Source organism: Mus musculus, chromosome 11 (assembly GCF_000001635.26).
Source record: "Mus musculus strain C57BL/6J chromosome 11, GRCm38.p6 C57BL/6J".
NCBI lineage: Eukaryota > Metazoa > Chordata > Mammalia > Rodentia > Muridae > Mus > Mus musculus.
Window position 1 is genome coordinate 75,440,542 of NC_000077.6, and position 16,036 is coordinate 75,456,577.

A 16,036-nucleotide genomic window follows, 5' to 3' on the forward strand; every position below is an offset into this window, starting at 1 on the left:
TCAGCATCGAGATGTGGCTCATAACCATTCATTAACTTCGGTTCCAGGTGATCCCGATGCCCTCTTCTGACCTCCGCAGGGACCAGACACAAGTATGGTGTGCATATGTACAAGTGGGCAAAACAACCATACACGTATAAAAATCAATGCCTTTAAAAAATAAAAATTGGACCTGGTGGGTCATGCCTATAAGCCCACTACTCTGTTTCAAGCAGGAAGGTCATCCCAAGATCAAGGCCAACCTGAGGCACTTGAGACCATCTGAAAAAAAGCCAAGCCAAGCCATAAGCCAGGCACAGTGACATATACAGTGACATATACCAGTTCCCCAGCTCCTTGGGAGGCTGAGGCAGAGCTGCCTGAGCCCAGCCTAGGCAAAGCAAAACACAACACAGCCTCACTCAGCTCCGTGGCTCTTCCAAAGAATTTATTGACCTTATTTACATAGACTGCAACTAGTGAGAAGGCAGCAGGGGCCACATCTCAGGCTTCTCCAAACGAACACTCAAGAGATGGCAGAGTCTGCCCATCCCCTGGGCAGAACCCGAGATACAGAGATGATTCCCGCTGCCTCCTGTCCCTAGGGATGCTGGTCCCAAGGGCTGCCTCCCCGGCTGAAGGCACAAACGCTGTGGTTAGGGGTACCAAGGCAAGGCATGGATTCATTCCTGGACCAGCTGGGCCCATATAACCCCTTCCCTAGCCCTGTTCTCACATCCCCTTTTTTCTGGTCCCATACTGAAGACCTGGCTGAATGAATGCTAAAACCCCAGACCAAGCCCTGAAAGTCGTAGGTCCTGGCCAGCCCTCCTGAGCCTGGAGTCCCAGTACCATCAGAACCCTAGACAGGAGCAGTTTCCTACCCAAGGGAGAAACAGAGCTAAGGAGAGCGTGGCTAGAGGAAGCTGGCTGAGCAAAGGCCCAACTCCTTTCATTTCCTGGAGCTGCCCTGTCCCCATGTGAATCCAGAAGGCAGAACTGGGGAGCAATGGGGATCACAGTGCTTTCCTTGCCCCAATTCTTGCTGGTTAGGAACAGTATCTCCCGAGTTTCATGAAGCCACTTCAAGGCTTTGGAGATTCAGGAGCTGTGCAATCCCAGACAGCAGGCCATGTGGGTAGCCAGAGCCTGGGGCTTGCCTAGAAGAATCGGCTTCGAGATCAAGAATGAGGAGCGGGCCCTGAGAGATGTCATCTCGCCCTGCCCTCAGCCAACTCCTGGCTGGCCCTATGCCAGGAGGCGGATGATGCCATTGTCCGAGCCCAGCAGGAGGTGGCGTTTCGTGGGCAGCAAAGCCAGACTAGTGAGCGTGCCACGGAAGTTCTCGGAACTGAGCTTTGTGGTGGCCTGAGAGGGTGGCTCAAGCAGGGAACAGACACCAATCTTGTTGGCTACAGTGCCGGTGACCACCTCGCTGCCGTACAGGTCAAAGGTGTGGATTGGGTCGGACGCTGACTTGTAGTGGTGCGTGGGCTTCTGTTCCAGCTCCTTCCAAACAGTCAAGGAATGGTCGGAAGAGGAGCTGATGAGCACGCTGCCCTCTACAGCCTGCAGAGAGCGGGAGGGACAGATAGCATCAATGGAGGCTTGGGTACTCACCAAACTCCAAAACCATCCCAGAGTGCTTTTAATTTCTGAACTCGGGAGGCAGATCTCTGTGAATTCAAGGTCAGCCTGGCCTACACAGTGATTTCCAGACCAGCCACTGTCTGGGTGATATACAGTGAGAGCCTATCTCCAAAAGAAAAGCTAAATAATATTGTTATTAACAACCATCAGAGGCTGGGCAAAATAGCACAAGCCCATAAATCCAGCACTCAGAAAACAAGTTTAAAGTCAGTGTGTTCTACATAGCAAGCTCCAGGCCACCTAGGGGTTCAGAGTGAGACCTGTCTCAAAACAAATAAAACAAATGAGCCAAAAAACAAAAACAAAAAAAGAAAAGAAAAAAACAAAACAAAAAACCTGTAACTATTACTCTCATTTAAAAACAGATTCTGAGCCAGGCGTGGTGGCGCACACCTTTAATTCCAGTATTCTGAGAGCCAGAGGCAGGCGGATTTCTGAGTTCGAGGCCAGCCTGGTCTACAGAGTGAGTTCCAGGACAGCCAGGCCTATGTAGAGAAACCCTGTCTCGAAAAACAAAACAAAACAAGAACAGATTCTACTTCAGGACAGCCAGGGGGGAAAAAAACTCTAGGGGGCTGGAGATGGCTCAGAAGTACTTGTAACTCTTGCAAATGACCCAGTCCCAGCATGGTGACTCCCAACCTTCCATAACTCTAGTTCCAGGAAGAGCTGATACTCGCCTCTGACCCCTATTAGCACTGCATGAAGGTAGTGCATATATACACAAGCAGGCAAAACACCAAATCTATAAAGAAAATAGTGGGGCATGGTATAACACTACTTTAATCTCAGCACTTAGGAGGCAGAAGCAGGAGGATCTTCGTGAGTTTAAGGTGCCAGCCTGGTCTATACAGTGAGTTCCAGGACAGCCAGGGCTAATAGGGAGATCCTAGCTCAAATAAGAAGTAAGTAAATCTTTTAAATATTTTGTTTTTATTTTTTGAGAAAGAGTTTCTCTGTGTAACCTTGGCTGCCCTGAAACTTGCTCTGTAGACCAGGCTGGCCTCAAACCCATAGAGATCCACCTGCCTCTGCTCCTGAGTGTTGCGATTAATGGTGTGTACCACCACTCCTAAACCAATCTTTTAAAATTTTAAGACCAAAAAATAAATAAATAAATAAAGTCCCACAGATTCTGTGAGGCACTGCCACATCCAATCGTACTAACATGTGAGGTACAAGGTGCCGCTGTCTTCTTTTAACATTTATTTTTATTTGTGTTCGTGTGTGTGCGTGCAGGCCACATAAGAATATGTGTCCACAGAAGCCATAAAGGGTGTTGAACCCCCTGGAGCCAGAGCTAGACAGTGCTGAGAACCAAACTCAGGTCCTCTCAAAGAACACCTGGCATGTCCTTACTTCCCATAGGAAAAGAACTGGTGCTCAGAGAAGACTCCGAGAGCTGGGACTAACACCCAGGATGACCCCAGAGCCATCCTGACACTTTCTTAGAATGTTGGGATTTAGAGACACTGAGACCCAGGGTCCCCTGGGGTCCTGGATAGAGCTGGGGGCAGCCTGCCTTCCCTGTAAGCAACAGTGCCTGTCTTTCACCTCCATCTGGACGGCGGGGGAGGAGAGTTCCCACTGCAGGGAGAAATCCTCCCACAAGCAGCCCTATTTCTCCCCTCCCAGAACCTGCTGAGCTCTGAGGTCTATGATTGAATATAGGAGGCAGGAACACGATGCGCAGGCCTGCGCCTGTTCCTGCCCCCCATCAGGACAGCCCAGCAGGGGGCATGGACTCTGCTCAGTGGTCTCCAGGCAGTAAACAGCCTCCTGGCTTTATTTAACCTGAACTGGGTCACGGACAGGGCGTGACCCCTGATCCTCCAAGCAAGACAAATATGGACAAGGGTTACTCATTAGAACATCGCTGTGGAGCATCAGGGTCAGTTCTAGCCCTGATTCCTGCCCCTAGCCTGCCTCCTGTGCAGCTGGTTCCTGAGCTGGCCTACGAGGGCCATTTTCCCACCCCACTGAATGTCCCCGAGTAGTTATAAGGGACACCAGCATAAACCTGTCCTCTCCCAGACCAGGCCCTAAGTAGAAATGAAAGGATAGGACCTCAGGCAGTCAGTCACCTTGATCTGTAGAATGTCCCCTTCATGGGCTGGCCAGCCTCGTAGAACCAGGCCCGTGCGGGTATCTAGGAGCACCATGAAGCCCGAGGAGAAGCCAGCCACAACACTCCGGCCACTGGGGCTGACGGCCAACGAGCGAACAAGCCCAGGGTTCAGCCCTCCACCCAGTCGGAACTCATGCTATAGGAGGAGATTGTGTTCAAGTGCCCGTCGCCATCCATCACTGCCACCCACCCTACTGCAGCTCACCCCATTCAGGCCCACGAAACCAGTAGGCCTGACCCTCCCACTCCATCCCCGGAAGAGAAAAGCCCCATCCGTGCCAGCGCCCCACCCACACAGGGCTGCCTGTCACTGCAGCGTTCCTGGTGGAGTCCCCTGAGTGTCTTTCCTGACTGGTACCTAGAGACCCCCAGTAGCCCAGGAACTGCACCCCTCCTGACCTGCAAGCCTGGCTTCCTGCAGTCCACAAAGCGCAGAGTGGAGTCGGAGCTGGCCATGGTGATGCTGGTGTGTGGGGCAGGCATGACAGCCACAGCCGTCAGGGGCACCCGGCTGTCTGAAGGATCCACTGTGCGAAGGGTCTTTCCTGAAAAAGGACACATCTGGGGACTTAGTGGCTATCAAAGAGCCCTGGCTACTTCAAACTCCAACTCACCCCACACCTGCATCCCATTCCCCAGTGACCCTCAGAAAACACAATCTCAGGGCTTTCTCATCTTGCTGCTTCCACAGTGAAGTCAAGGGTCCAGCCCCAGAACAGTCTGCTCTCTTCACATAGCATGCTCTAACTAGCTGCGACCTCCGTCTGCCCTGACCCTCCTCCACTCGATACTTCTCTTTACAACGACGACAGGTGACGTCGTACAAGAAGCCAAAGCCATACTCGTGGAATCTTCTAAATTTTTGGTTCTTACAGGTAGAAGGCAGACGCCTGCAGCAACTGAGCCGATTGCTGGTAAGTTGGGGGAGTGGATTCAAACTTGGGTCCCACAGATTCTAAGTCCTGACTCTTCTTCTCTTCCTGCCTCACTGAATCTTCCCCGTCAAAATACGCCATTGTACGTTTCGCACTAGGTCCCGTTCCCAGAGGCCTGGCTAAGGCACAGTAAAGCAGCCGTCGAACAGGCCTCACCTGGGCCCGCTCACCTGTGAAGGGGTCCCAGACGTGCACTGCCCCATCACAGCTCACCACATACTGCGGGGCCTCAAGCTGGCCCACGTAGAAGACGCTTTTGCGGTGCTGGGCATAGATGAGGCGGGAAGCCGTCTCATTGGTCCCGTCCCCATAGTTGTACAGCGGCCAGAGGCGCACAGTCCGGTCCTTGCTGCCACTCAGAAAGAAGTCTTCACTGCTCAGGGCGGCCACGCATTTGACGGCCCCCGTGTGCCCTGGGAAGCTCTGCAGGCGGATCTGGTGGAAGTGGAAGTGGGCATCCTGCTGGCTCACACCGATCTCGTACTGCCAGTACGCCAGCCAGTTCCCGCTCAGCCCATGGGCACTCCGAGGCAGCTCCCGCTTCAGGGCGTTGTCTTCATTCCTGTTGCTGAGGCCTCCGCTACTACCCACTCCAGAGAGGGAGCCCAGTGGCCCAGGACTCTGGGGCTGAGAGTCAGGGATCTGGATGCGATTTCCAACCAGGACACTCCCAAAGGTCCCTGAGTGGCCATCGTCCTGGAGACAGCTCCCACTCTGAGGGTCCCATTCAGGGCCGGCACTAGCCATGGTGGGTTCCATGCTGGCTGGGTTTCGAGAGCTCGGGCTCATGCTTTCCAGATAGAGCCCTGCCAGCTCCCCGACCAACTCATGGTTGGGGATGATTTTCCGGATGATGTCACCTACAGGGGAGTGGGGAAAGTTCTAAGATCAGGGAAGATGGCAAGGTAGCTATCTACCCAGAGCTTAGAAACAACAGAAGCCAAGGCAAGGTACTGACTGGGCTACTCTGGGTTATTAAGTTCTCGTCTGTAAGCCTGTTTCCTCCCCCCAAAACAGCTTCCTTTATCGATACGTAGACATGAGTGCTGTCTCTATAGAGACACACACGTGTATGCCAGGCACCATTCTAGCATCAGACACACAATGAAGAATAAGACAGATGTGTCCTGCCTCTGGGAACTTACAATTCTGTAGGAGCAAAATATTCCCAACTACAGGGTGGCCCATCCTACTCAGAGAGAAGCCCAGTACAGCGCCCATCCCATAAGGGAAGCCACAAAACCCAGCAAGCTGTTCATTCCTTTGCAGGTAGCTTCTGGAGACCATCATATTCCCCTACATTCTGTTCCCCAGACTTGAATGGCCAGCTCCTGAGCCTTTCCTGCTGGAAAATGTTCAGATTCTCTTTATAAGTCACTGTCTTGGTTAGTTGTTTGGTTTGTTTGGTTTTATTGTTGTTGGTGGTGGTGGTTTGAGATTTGTTTTATCAATTTGGCATCAGCTACAGTCATTTGAGAAGAGAAACCCTCAACTGAGAAAATTCCCCCACCAGATTGGCCTATGGAGGAGTTTTCTTATTTAACAACTGATATGGGAAGGGACCAATTTACAGTGGGTAGTGCCACCCCTGGGGCAGGGGTGATGGCACCCGCCTTTAATCTTAGCACTTGAGATGCAGAGGCAGGGGGATCTCTTGAGTTTGAGGCCAGCCTAGTCTACAGAGTGAGTTCTAGGACAGCCAGGCATAAGCAGAGAAACCATTGTGGGGAGGTGGGTGGGGAGGGGGTACACCAGACTGAGCAAGCCATGAGGAACAAGCCAGAGTTCTTCCATGGCTTTTGCTTCAGCTTCTGCCTCGAGTTCCTGCCCTGACTTCCCTTGGTGACCTGAGAGTTGTCAGACAAAATAAACCTTTTCCTCCCCAAGTTGCATTTGGTAATGATGTTCCACCATGATTTTCAACAGAGATCCTAACTAAGATAGATAATCACTGTGGAAATTGGGCCCTAGGACCAAATCTGGTCACTCTGATCCTAAAATTCCTACGTTTAAATCCACTGTTAGCTGGGTGTGATAGCACACACCTGTAATCCCAGCACAGGGGAGGCAGATGCTGAGGCAGGAGGATGGTGGTTAACAAAAACAAAGCCAGGCAGGAGTGGTACACGCCTTTAATCCCAGCACTGGGAGGCAGAGGCAGGTGAATCTCTGTGAGCTCAAGGCCAGCTTGGTCTACTGAATGAGTTCCAGGATGGCCAGGCTACACAGAGAGACCCTGTCTACAAAAACAGACAAACAAACACACACATAAAAGCCCACAAAACCAAAAACTGGATCTAGAGAGATGCTCATCAGGCAAGGCATCTGCTGACCCCCCAACTGTTATTCTGTCACCTCCACACTCACACAGATATCACACACACACACAGGTCATTTAAAAATAAGAACATGAAGAAGCCTGAGCAATGCCACATGACTACAATGCCAACAGGAGACGGTGGAAGCTGGAAGGAGCTGGAGTTAAAGGTCAGCCTGGGCTAAATGAGACCCCATGTCAAAATAAAAATAAAAAGATTCCATTGCTGACTCTGGAGGTGAAAGCATCGGGGCCCACCCCAGGGAAGAGATGTAGTCACCAACTCTGTGCAAAGGAACGTGATGGGCAATACCCAACAGGCAGGAGAAAGGTACGTAGATTGTGTACGCCATTTCCAGGGTGAACACCTTCTGCAGCTCTTCCAGCAGGGTGGGGTCCACTGGTCGTCGCTGCCCATCAGAGAAGGTCGCCTCTGGCAGCTGGCCCTCAGTACAGCCCTTAGGATCCAGTGGCAGATCCTGCGGGTAGGAAGACCACAGATTCAGTGGGTCCACTGCCCTGGCCTGGCCTGGCCTGGCCTGGCCCACCCAGCCCAGAAGCTGCCTGCCTACCTGCTGCCGAAGCTCATGCAGATGAGAGAAGACTTGGAAGAAGGTGGCCACTGGCTCACTCAGGTGCTGCTGGACCATCTCCTGCCCGATGCGCAAGCAGATGAGGGCGATGAGACTGATGGTTTTCACGCATAGGACAGTCCGGGCCTGGGCCCCACTGGGGAACCTAGAATCAAAGTGCAAGAGTTCCCAGCCCTTCCCTGAAGGACTTGACCAATTTACCAGGAACTTCAAATAACAGGAGCTGCATGTAAGGCTGATCAGTCCAGACCAGGGGAGGAAACTGAGGCACAGGGAAGCAGTGTAGCTTAGTCAGAGCTACAGGTAGGAGAGAACATGAACTTTTTTGGTCTAATTTTATGTGTATGGGTGTTTTTTCTGCCTGCATGTATGTCTGTGCACATGTTTGCAGTGCCCACAGAGACCGAAGGAGGGTGGCAGGTTCCATAGAACTGCCGGATGGTTATGAGCTACCATGTGGCAGCTGGGAATCTAACCTGGATCCTCTGGAAGAGCAACCAGTGCTCTTAAACCCTGAGCTATTCTTTCCAGCCCCCATTTTTGTTTTTCTGAAGGGCTGGAACTCAAGCATAGCTCCTCCTGCATGCTGGGAAAGTGTCCCATCACCAAGCCACACCCACAACCCAGAATGAACCACGACTCTTTTCTTAAGTCAGAGTCTTACTATGGAGCCTTAGATAGCCTGGAGCTCTCTCTGTAGACCAGGCTAGTCTCAGACTCACAGAAACTTGCCCTCCTCTGGGTGCTGGAATGAAAGACCTGTGCCACTACCCCCAACATCAGAACCATGACTCAGGCCGGTATCTGCTTCTCCCTGAGCTTCCTAGCCCTTCCTGGGGGCCCCCTCAGCCAGGTGGCTCTCCCAAGCAGCAGGGGCCTACCCTGTGACGAAGGAGGTGAGGAAGCCAAGCACAGGCAGCAAGACCTCGTGGCTAATGCGGGGCAGAATGTCCATGAGGGTCGTGTCAGAGAGGTATACGATGATTTTCTGCGTCAGTGTCACCGCTGCCAGCAGCCCGGCCTCCTTGCGGCTGTTCAGTCGGCTGGGGTTTGAGTTGCTCCCTGGGGCTACCTAGAACCACAGAATAGATGAGGGAGGGACAGGTCACCCCACAGACCTCCTGGAACCCCCAAGACCTGGGGCTGGTCCTTGGATCCTTGCCCCCACCCCCAAGCCGGGGTTTGACGAACCAGGGACTGACCAGGTAGCTGATGTAGGGCAGGTACTGGTAGGTGAGAACGGGTTCTCCATACAGGTAGGCAATGTGGAGGAGGCAGCTGAGCACAGGCCCCGACACGATGTCACCTAGGACTGGCCTCTTCTGGTAGATGTTGCCGGCATTCAGTGGAGGGGTGTCATCACTGCTGACGGTGAACTGCTGTCGAGTGGGCCCTACCAAGGAAGGGCAGCAGCGTTGAGAAGCCAGTGGAGGGCAGGAGGGAAGCCGGCCTTCTGAGACTGTGGGGTGGCTTCTATTCATTCAATACTGGGCTCTTCCCCACTTACCCAAGAAAACCCAGCTTAATGGGTGAGACCCAGGCCCTGCTCAGGGAGTGCTGGGAAGTTAGGGAAGGAGTCGCCTAGAGAGGGCTAAGGATGGGCAGAAGCCTGGCTGGGGAACCTGGTCTCCAGCACTAACCACAGACCTTACCAACATAACAAGATGTCAGCAGGCGCAGCAGGTTCCGGGCCACATGGCGAGAGGCTACTGTGGGGCCAAGCTTGGCAGACAGCCAGCGGACCATCTTGCAGGCTGTATCTGCAGGGCAGGAAAAGGTCCTGAGCTCATCAGATAACTCACCCTTCCCACCCCACCCCACCCCACCCAGCCAACTCGGCTGTGGCTCTGCTAGCAAGCCTGACCATCCCATCCTGGGTCCATTCACCTAGCCATGGTCAAGGTCCCCAGAAACTGGCTCCTCGGGCAGGACCTGCAGAGAGGTCATCCTTTCGGCAATGCTCCCAAGTTCCTTCTTGTACAGACTTGTCCCTGGCTTCCACCCTTCTACACTCTTTTTTTTTTTTTTTTTTTTCGAGACAGGGTTTCTCTGTATAGCCCTGGCTGTCCTGGAACTCACTTTGTAGACCAGGCTGGCCTCGAACTCAGAAATCCGCCTGCCTCTGCCTCCTGAGTGCTGGGATTAAAGGCCTGCACCACCAAGCCCAGCCCTTCTGGACTCTCTTAAGAAAACCATTTTAGCCTTTCCCTGCCTCTCTGATGGAACCATGAGAGCCTCAGAGGTACACACACACTGTTCCCTGTCTGGAACACTCTTCCCACTTCCACCCGACTGTTCCGGCCAGTTCTGGCTCCATTCACATCTCAACCACCACTTGCTTTTATTTCTTAATACTTCTTCTGGGGCTAGAGATAAGACACCCAGGGCCCTCGAGTATACCAGACAAGTGCTCTACCACTCAACTCCACTCCCAGCCTCAGCCCAAGGTATGGCTTTTAAAGGAGCTTTCTGTCTCCTGAAAGCTAAATCTAAGCCCCACTTTCCACTCACACACAGCACTTCCACATTCCATGCACTGTGTCTGACTGTGGCTGTGCGTGCTACAGTGGATCTGGTTGGACCCACACCCAGCATATGAGAGCCTGAAGGAAAAGCACCTGACCCATGCCCCCTCAGCCCACGGGCTCACCAAGGAGGATCTTTTGTTCTTTGCCTTCTGTCTGCTCTGTCAGCGGCTCCTCTTCCTCTTCTCTGTCTCTCCCATCACCAGGAGCCACCACCGTCTCCATGGACAGCATCGTGTCAGACAGAGTGAGCTCGGATGTTCCCGTGACTTCATCCTCCTGGTCCTCCTCCAACACCACACAGCCTTCCTCCTCCTCCTCTTCCTCAGAGCCTTCGCTCTGCTTCAAGTCCTGGCTGCTGTCCCCTGACTTGACGCTGTTCTTGTCCGCAGGGGCACCGCCATCATCCCCACCCCTCTCCTCGCCCTGGGAGGCTTCGCTGGTACTGCTCTTATCACTCAGCTGGCCCAGGCTCACGGCCTCAGCCTCCTGGGGCTGTGGAGATTCAGCCACGTAGAGTCCAGCTTGGAAGTCCTCCGTGTCCGGCAGGTCGGCCTGGTCATGGAAGCTGACGCCCGACCTGTAGTCTGGGAGCCCCAGTCCTGAGGAAGCAGCCGGCTGCCCATCCATCTGAATCTCTTCCCCAAAGGCACAGGAGCCAGGCCCGGACACCGGGAGCTCACTTTCCTCATCCTCAGTGGTCCCGACCAGGCCTTTGCCCTCCTCCTGGGAAGCCTCCACCCCAGCCAGTACCTGGAGGACATGGGGCAGCAGGTGGGTGAGGAAGGCCTGCAAGCCCAGCCGCACCACCAACTGGGCCACAAAACAGTCGGTGTACAGGTAGAAGCGGCCATGCAGGCGGCAGGGGCTCTCATAGGCACCGATGAGAGGCTTCAGGAGGTACTTGTTGGCATTTTTGGGGCCCAGGGCCTTGGCAACGGGTTCAAATAGGTACCAGGCTGTGTACACAGCCGTGTGCTCCTCAGACATGAGCGACAGCACGAAAGGCAGGAGGATCTCTAAGCCCTCGGGAGTGATGTCATTTAACACCGCACCCAGCTGCTGCCACAGAGCAAACGCCAGCTCCCGACCCTGGACCTCATCCTCCACACGCCGGGCCTGATATAAAAGAATGAACTTGTGCAGTGCTGGGAAGTATGGAGGGAAGGGGACCACGGAGCTGAAGGGGCTGAGGAGCTGGGCTGGGCTGGGTGGGGGTAATCCCTGGGAAACCGGCCTATACTCAAACAGTGGGTCTAGCTTGCCCTTCTTCGACACCATGGGACTTTTGGGTCCGCTCAGCTGTAGGAGTGTGTCTAGCACAGGCTGCAGAGACACGGGGATGTCCTTGGAGTGGCGTATGCAGAGACCCCGAACAGCCTCAAAGCGTACCCACAAAGGTGCATCAGGCTGCAGTATCCGGACCCTGGTGGCAAACACCATCTCAGCCAACAGGACACCCAGGACCTGCATGTCTCGATGGAAGAGGCTCTGCAGGTGCACAGGTGGCTGGGCGTGAGGCTTTTCAGGCTCCTCCAACTGGCTCCCTAGGCCTTTGGCCAGGAAGTTACCCACTTTCTCCAGCTCTTCCAAGGCCTGTATGGGACTGAAGCCCTCTGGAAGGACAATCTTGCCCTCTTCACCCTCCCCAGGGTCCAACCCGGCAGCTTTGCTCCTACGGCCTGGTCGAGACCCCGAGGGTGCAGAAAAAGACAACAGGCCAGGTGATGCTTGACTGGAGGAAGAGCCTGGCTGGTCACCTGCTTTCCCGGGGAGGGAGATGGAATCCAGAGCTTCTGTAGCCTGTTCTAAATCATCTTCTCCTGTCCCAGGCCTATCTCTAGTCCAGCCAGTCTCACATGGAGTGGCCTCTACGACAAGCCTGCCCGCACCATTTATAAGTTGTCCTGAAATGTCCTCCTGGCCTGTGGCCTCCCGAATAGGCTGGACCAACAGCCGGGGGATGAGTGGAGGTTCAGGGGCCAGGGCAGGAGATCCAGCCAGGCGTTGGGGGTGTGGCTGATCAAATAGCTGTACCACGCCATAGCTGGTCAGATGGGTGTGAGCGTCCACCAGGTGCAGACACACATTCTTCTCCTTCACAGCTTCTTTGCCCTGGAGTTTGTAGCCAAAGGTAAGATCAATCCAGTGATGCAGGTCTTGGGACACCTCCCAGCTCTCCAGGAGGGCTCGATGGGCAGCCACAAATTCCTGGTTAGAACTGCACCAGGCCGGCACATCCAGGTCGGGCATGTCAGGGTGGATAGAGCAAAAGATAGAGGGGTCCGTGTAGAACTCGGGTATGCACTCATCCGGTGTCCAGGTCTGCATCCGCTCCATGGTGGCAGGATACTCGTGGGGTTCCCACTGCGCTCGGACATGTCCACAGAGCACCGAGCGCGGTGTGCGACGGGCCTTGTATACATAGTACGTGATGTCAGAGAGCACGTCAGAGATGTGGTGAGGAACATGGGGTGGCTCCCCACTTCCTGCACCACCTGCAACAAATGCCTGCCGGGTCATCTCATAGGTGAAGTCCAATTGCTTATCTCCCTTGTTGAGTCGGAACTTGGATTTACGAAGGTCTCGGAAGCGCCCATAAGGTGTGGTAAAGTCCACCACCCAGGGCAGCACTGGGTGATAGTTGGGATCCCCCTGCCGTCGACCTGCCAACCGATTCAGCTGCATGAGGTAGTGGAAGTTGCTGATTCGGCCATGGACCCAGTCTAGCACAAGGCCCCGAAGTTCTTTCTGGCAGGTGGGACACTCAGTTCTCCCTTCCCCCTCTTTTTCAGACTTAATGCCTGTCCCATTTTTCTCTTCAGAGCCCTCCTGGTTTTCATCCTCGGAAGGCATCTCGTAAGCGCTCAGGTCCAGCCGGAGCTCACTGCATAGCTTCTCGTCTACAGCAATGTGGTGCAAAGACAGAGCCCCACAGGCCAGCCCCTGGCGGTGACAGGCATCCATGGCCCTCAGAACACGGAAGAGAAGAAAGAGCACCTTGGCTTGGCTGTTGGTCAGCTTGGCAGGGCTGAAGGTAACTACATCATGCAGGGAGAATTGCACATAAGGGTGTACCACATAGAGCATCTCGGGCGACTCCAGCAAAGCCTCAGCTCGCAAAAGGCTGGGGCAGGCAGGGCTGCCCCGAGAGGGGCAGGGCCCATCCCTGACATTTGATAGACATGGGATGGATTCACCCACTGGCAAGAAGGTGCATCCATACACCCTCTGGAGAGCTTGTCGTATAGAGTCTAGGGCAGGTAGAGCTGAGGGGGCAGTGCTGTGGCTGTAAGGCTGTCCATAAGTGTGGTATGCATGGCGCCACAGGTTCCGGTAATTCTGGGCAGCCACCTCCTGCATGAACCGAGTGAGAGTTTCAGGGCTACAGGACCCCTCCTCAAAGGGCACGCCTCCACCCAGCGGGTAGGACAGTCTCCGTTTCCGCAGCCCATGCACCTCCACTCGAGTCCAGCCTGGGGGCAGCCTCTGTACCGAACGTTGCAGTAAAGTCCTGACTTCTGCTTCACCCAGGCCCTCAGCCCGGGGACAGGGTCCCAGTCGGCGCTCCCGGAGACTAGCCAGCCAACGCGTGGACACTAGGGCCACTACATGAGTGCCCCCCGGCGCCAGGGCCAGCTGCCGGGCATCAATGTTCAGATCTCTCTCCACGCTCCGGAGCAGCTCCTCCATGTCAGGTCCTGAGGAAGGGGACCAGCCCTCGGACCCTGCTGTAAGAACCACTTTCCGCCTTCTGCTCCCCTGGGCCATTTGGTCCTGGCCGCCTGGGGGCAGCGCAAGGCTGAGCCTGGCCACGGCCCTCCTCGCAGTGGCTTCCGGGGTGCCAGGCCGGGAAGACTGGGATGAACGAGGAGCGGGGGGTAGGGTGCAGGTGACTGCGCGAACCAGCGACAAAGGAAAGAAAGCCTGGGGGTTTTCTTACCCCTCCGCAGGGTCCTGCGCTCCGGGGCGCAGCAGGGCGGGGAGCGCGAAGCACCAGCGCTGAGCTCCACCGTGACGGGTCAGCTGATGCGGGTCATGTGATCTCCCAGACACGGAAACAACCGCACGTGTCTCTAAAGGGCCGGGCGAGATCCCGCCTCTTGCTCTTGTCCCCACCCCTGCTGAAGAGCCAAGGCTCAGTCTCTCCTACTGCCTTTAGGGGGCTTCGTCCGAGGCTCGTTTGGTTCTGGGGCTACGTGGGCAAACCAGCCGCCCTTAAATGCAGAGGAAGATCATCCTGAACAGGCCACTGGACCTTCTCCCCTCTCTGATTTCTCCTGCAGACTCTGAGACGCGGATCTAGTGAGGCTCATCTCAGAAATGCCAGCCCTTTAGCCAAGTGTCAGCTCTGCCAGCAGCAGAACCAGGCCTTTAGGCATACACCCTCTCAATGCTCCCATGCTACTCTGCAAACCAAGGAGTTTAATTTTCCAAAGCACTTGGTTAATAACTTGCCACTTGGCACACAATGTTCTGGGAAGTAGAGAAGTGGCCCAGGCACAAAAGTCTGGCGTTCTTAAAAGGAAATACTCTCCTGAGATTTCCTGTTGAAAATGTAGATGGCAGAGCACCAGCCAGCGTGGTCACAGCCTTGCAGATGCTTCTCTGCCTCTAGTCAAGATGCGACACAGGACAGAGAACAGAAACCAGAGAGCCTGTGCTCAAACTGCAGACTGCGGATCTCCCGACAAAGGTTTTGGTTCCAGCTCATACACAGGCCAGACCAGCAATAAAACCACTTGTGTGCTCAGGCATGGTCATGTGGTGTGTACGGGTGTGTACGGGTGTGTGTGTGTGTGTGTGTGTGTGTGTGTATAGTCTCCTACCTAAGAGTTTGGTGCCTTTAAAATCAGAGTTAGGGAAGAGGGAAGAGAGATGGTTCAGCGGTTAAGAACACTTCCGCTCTGGGGATCTGACACCTGGCTTCCACAAGCACCCACACACCCATACAAATACACACATTAAAAAAAAAAAAATCACTGGGCAGTGATGGCACACGCCTTTAATCCCAGCACTTGGGAGGCAGAGGCAGTCAGATTTCTGAGTTCAAGGCTAACCTGCTCTACAGAGTGAGTTCCAGAACATCCAGAGCTACACAGAGAAACCCTGTCTCAGGAAAAAACAAACAAAAAAAAACCCTTAAACTGGGCGTGGTGGCACACGCCTTTAATCCCAGCACTTGGGAGGCAGAGGCAGGCGGATTTCTGAGTTCAAGGCCAGCCTGGTCTACAGAGCGAGTTCCAGGACAGCCAGGACTACCCAGAGAAACCCTGTCTCGAAAAACAAACAAACAAAAAACCCTTAAACTCCAGGTGTGGTGGTACATAACTTTATTCCCAGCATTTGCAAGGCAGAAACAGGCAGATCTCTGTTAGTTCCAGACCAGCAAAGGCTATGTAGTGAGTCCCTATCTCAAAATGATTAAGACAGATCAGGCAGAGTATCATTGCAAGTTCAAAGCCAGTGTAGTTAAGGTAACGCCACCCAGGGCTACACAAAACCTAACTCAAAAGAGAAAGGGGTTGGGGGATGGAGAGATGGCTCAGCGGTTAAGAGCACTGACTGTTCTTCTGAAGGTCCTGAGTTCAAATCCCAGCAACCACATGATGGCTCACAACCATCCATAATGAGATCTGACAGACACCCTCTTCTGGTGTGTTTGAAGACAGCTACAGTGTACTTAGATATAATAATAAATAAATAATTTTTTAAAAGAGAAAGGGAGAGAAAAAAGAAAGGAAGGAGAAAAGAAAGACTACCCAGAGATACGACAACAATGGTTTAGATATGACAGATTGCATCTGTTTCTTCTTCAAGGACTGTTGGAGGCCCAGATGTACTCGATCACATGACCTTACATGTGGTAACTTCCCCACTTATGGAGTGTTTACCAGGAGCCAGCCACC

General features: G+C 54.0%; 1 protein-coding gene across 10 annotated transcripts; it reads right to left on the reverse strand.

Moving 5' to 3' along the window:
* Window positions 1-401: 401 nt before the first annotated feature.
* Window positions 402-14,267, reverse strand: Wdr81 (WD repeat domain 81). 10 transcript variants are annotated; one of them, XR_388371.4, is made up of 10 exons: window positions 10,253-14,267; window positions 9,255-9,362; window positions 8,805-8,995; window positions 8,484-8,674; window positions 7,582-7,747; window positions 7,378-7,488; window positions 4,863-5,552; window positions 4,157-4,302; window positions 3,714-3,893; window positions 402-1,548 (listed from the first exon to the last, which is right to left on the reverse strand). XR_388371.4 is itself a non-coding variant. In XM_006532546.4 (10 exons), exons 1-10 carry the CDS (start codon window positions 13,896-13,898, stop codon window positions 1,228-1,230), a joined length of 5,838 nt encoding a protein of 1,945 aa, XP_006532609.1. In that variant the 5' UTR covers window positions 13,899-14,267; the 3' UTR covers window positions 402-1,227. The 10 variants fall into 10 exon arrangements, 5 of the variants coding, with proteins under 5 accessions (XP_006532609.1, NP_620400.2, XP_006532611.1 ...); XR_003949353.1 differs by having other exon boundaries at window positions 4,849-5,552; XR_879536.3 differs by having other exon boundaries at window positions 4,849-5,552; window positions 7,290-7,488.
* Window positions 14,268-16,036: the final 1,769 nt, after the last annotated feature.

Bases quoted from the DNA above. Each gene is read 5' to 3' on its own strand.
- Wdr81 (XM_006532546.4), bottom strand. From the start codon at position 13,898: ATGGCCCAGGGGAGCAGAAGGCGGAAAGTGGTTCTTACAGCAGGGTCC. The intron at 5,553-7,289 runs GTGACTACATCT...ACTCCCCTGTAG, and splicing joins CGTTCCTTTGCACAGAGTTG to GTGACATCATCCGGAAAATC. The intron at 1,549-3,713 runs GTGACTGACTGC...CGCTCTCTGCAG, and splicing joins GGGACATTCTACAGATCAAG to GCTGTAGAGGGCAGCGTGCT.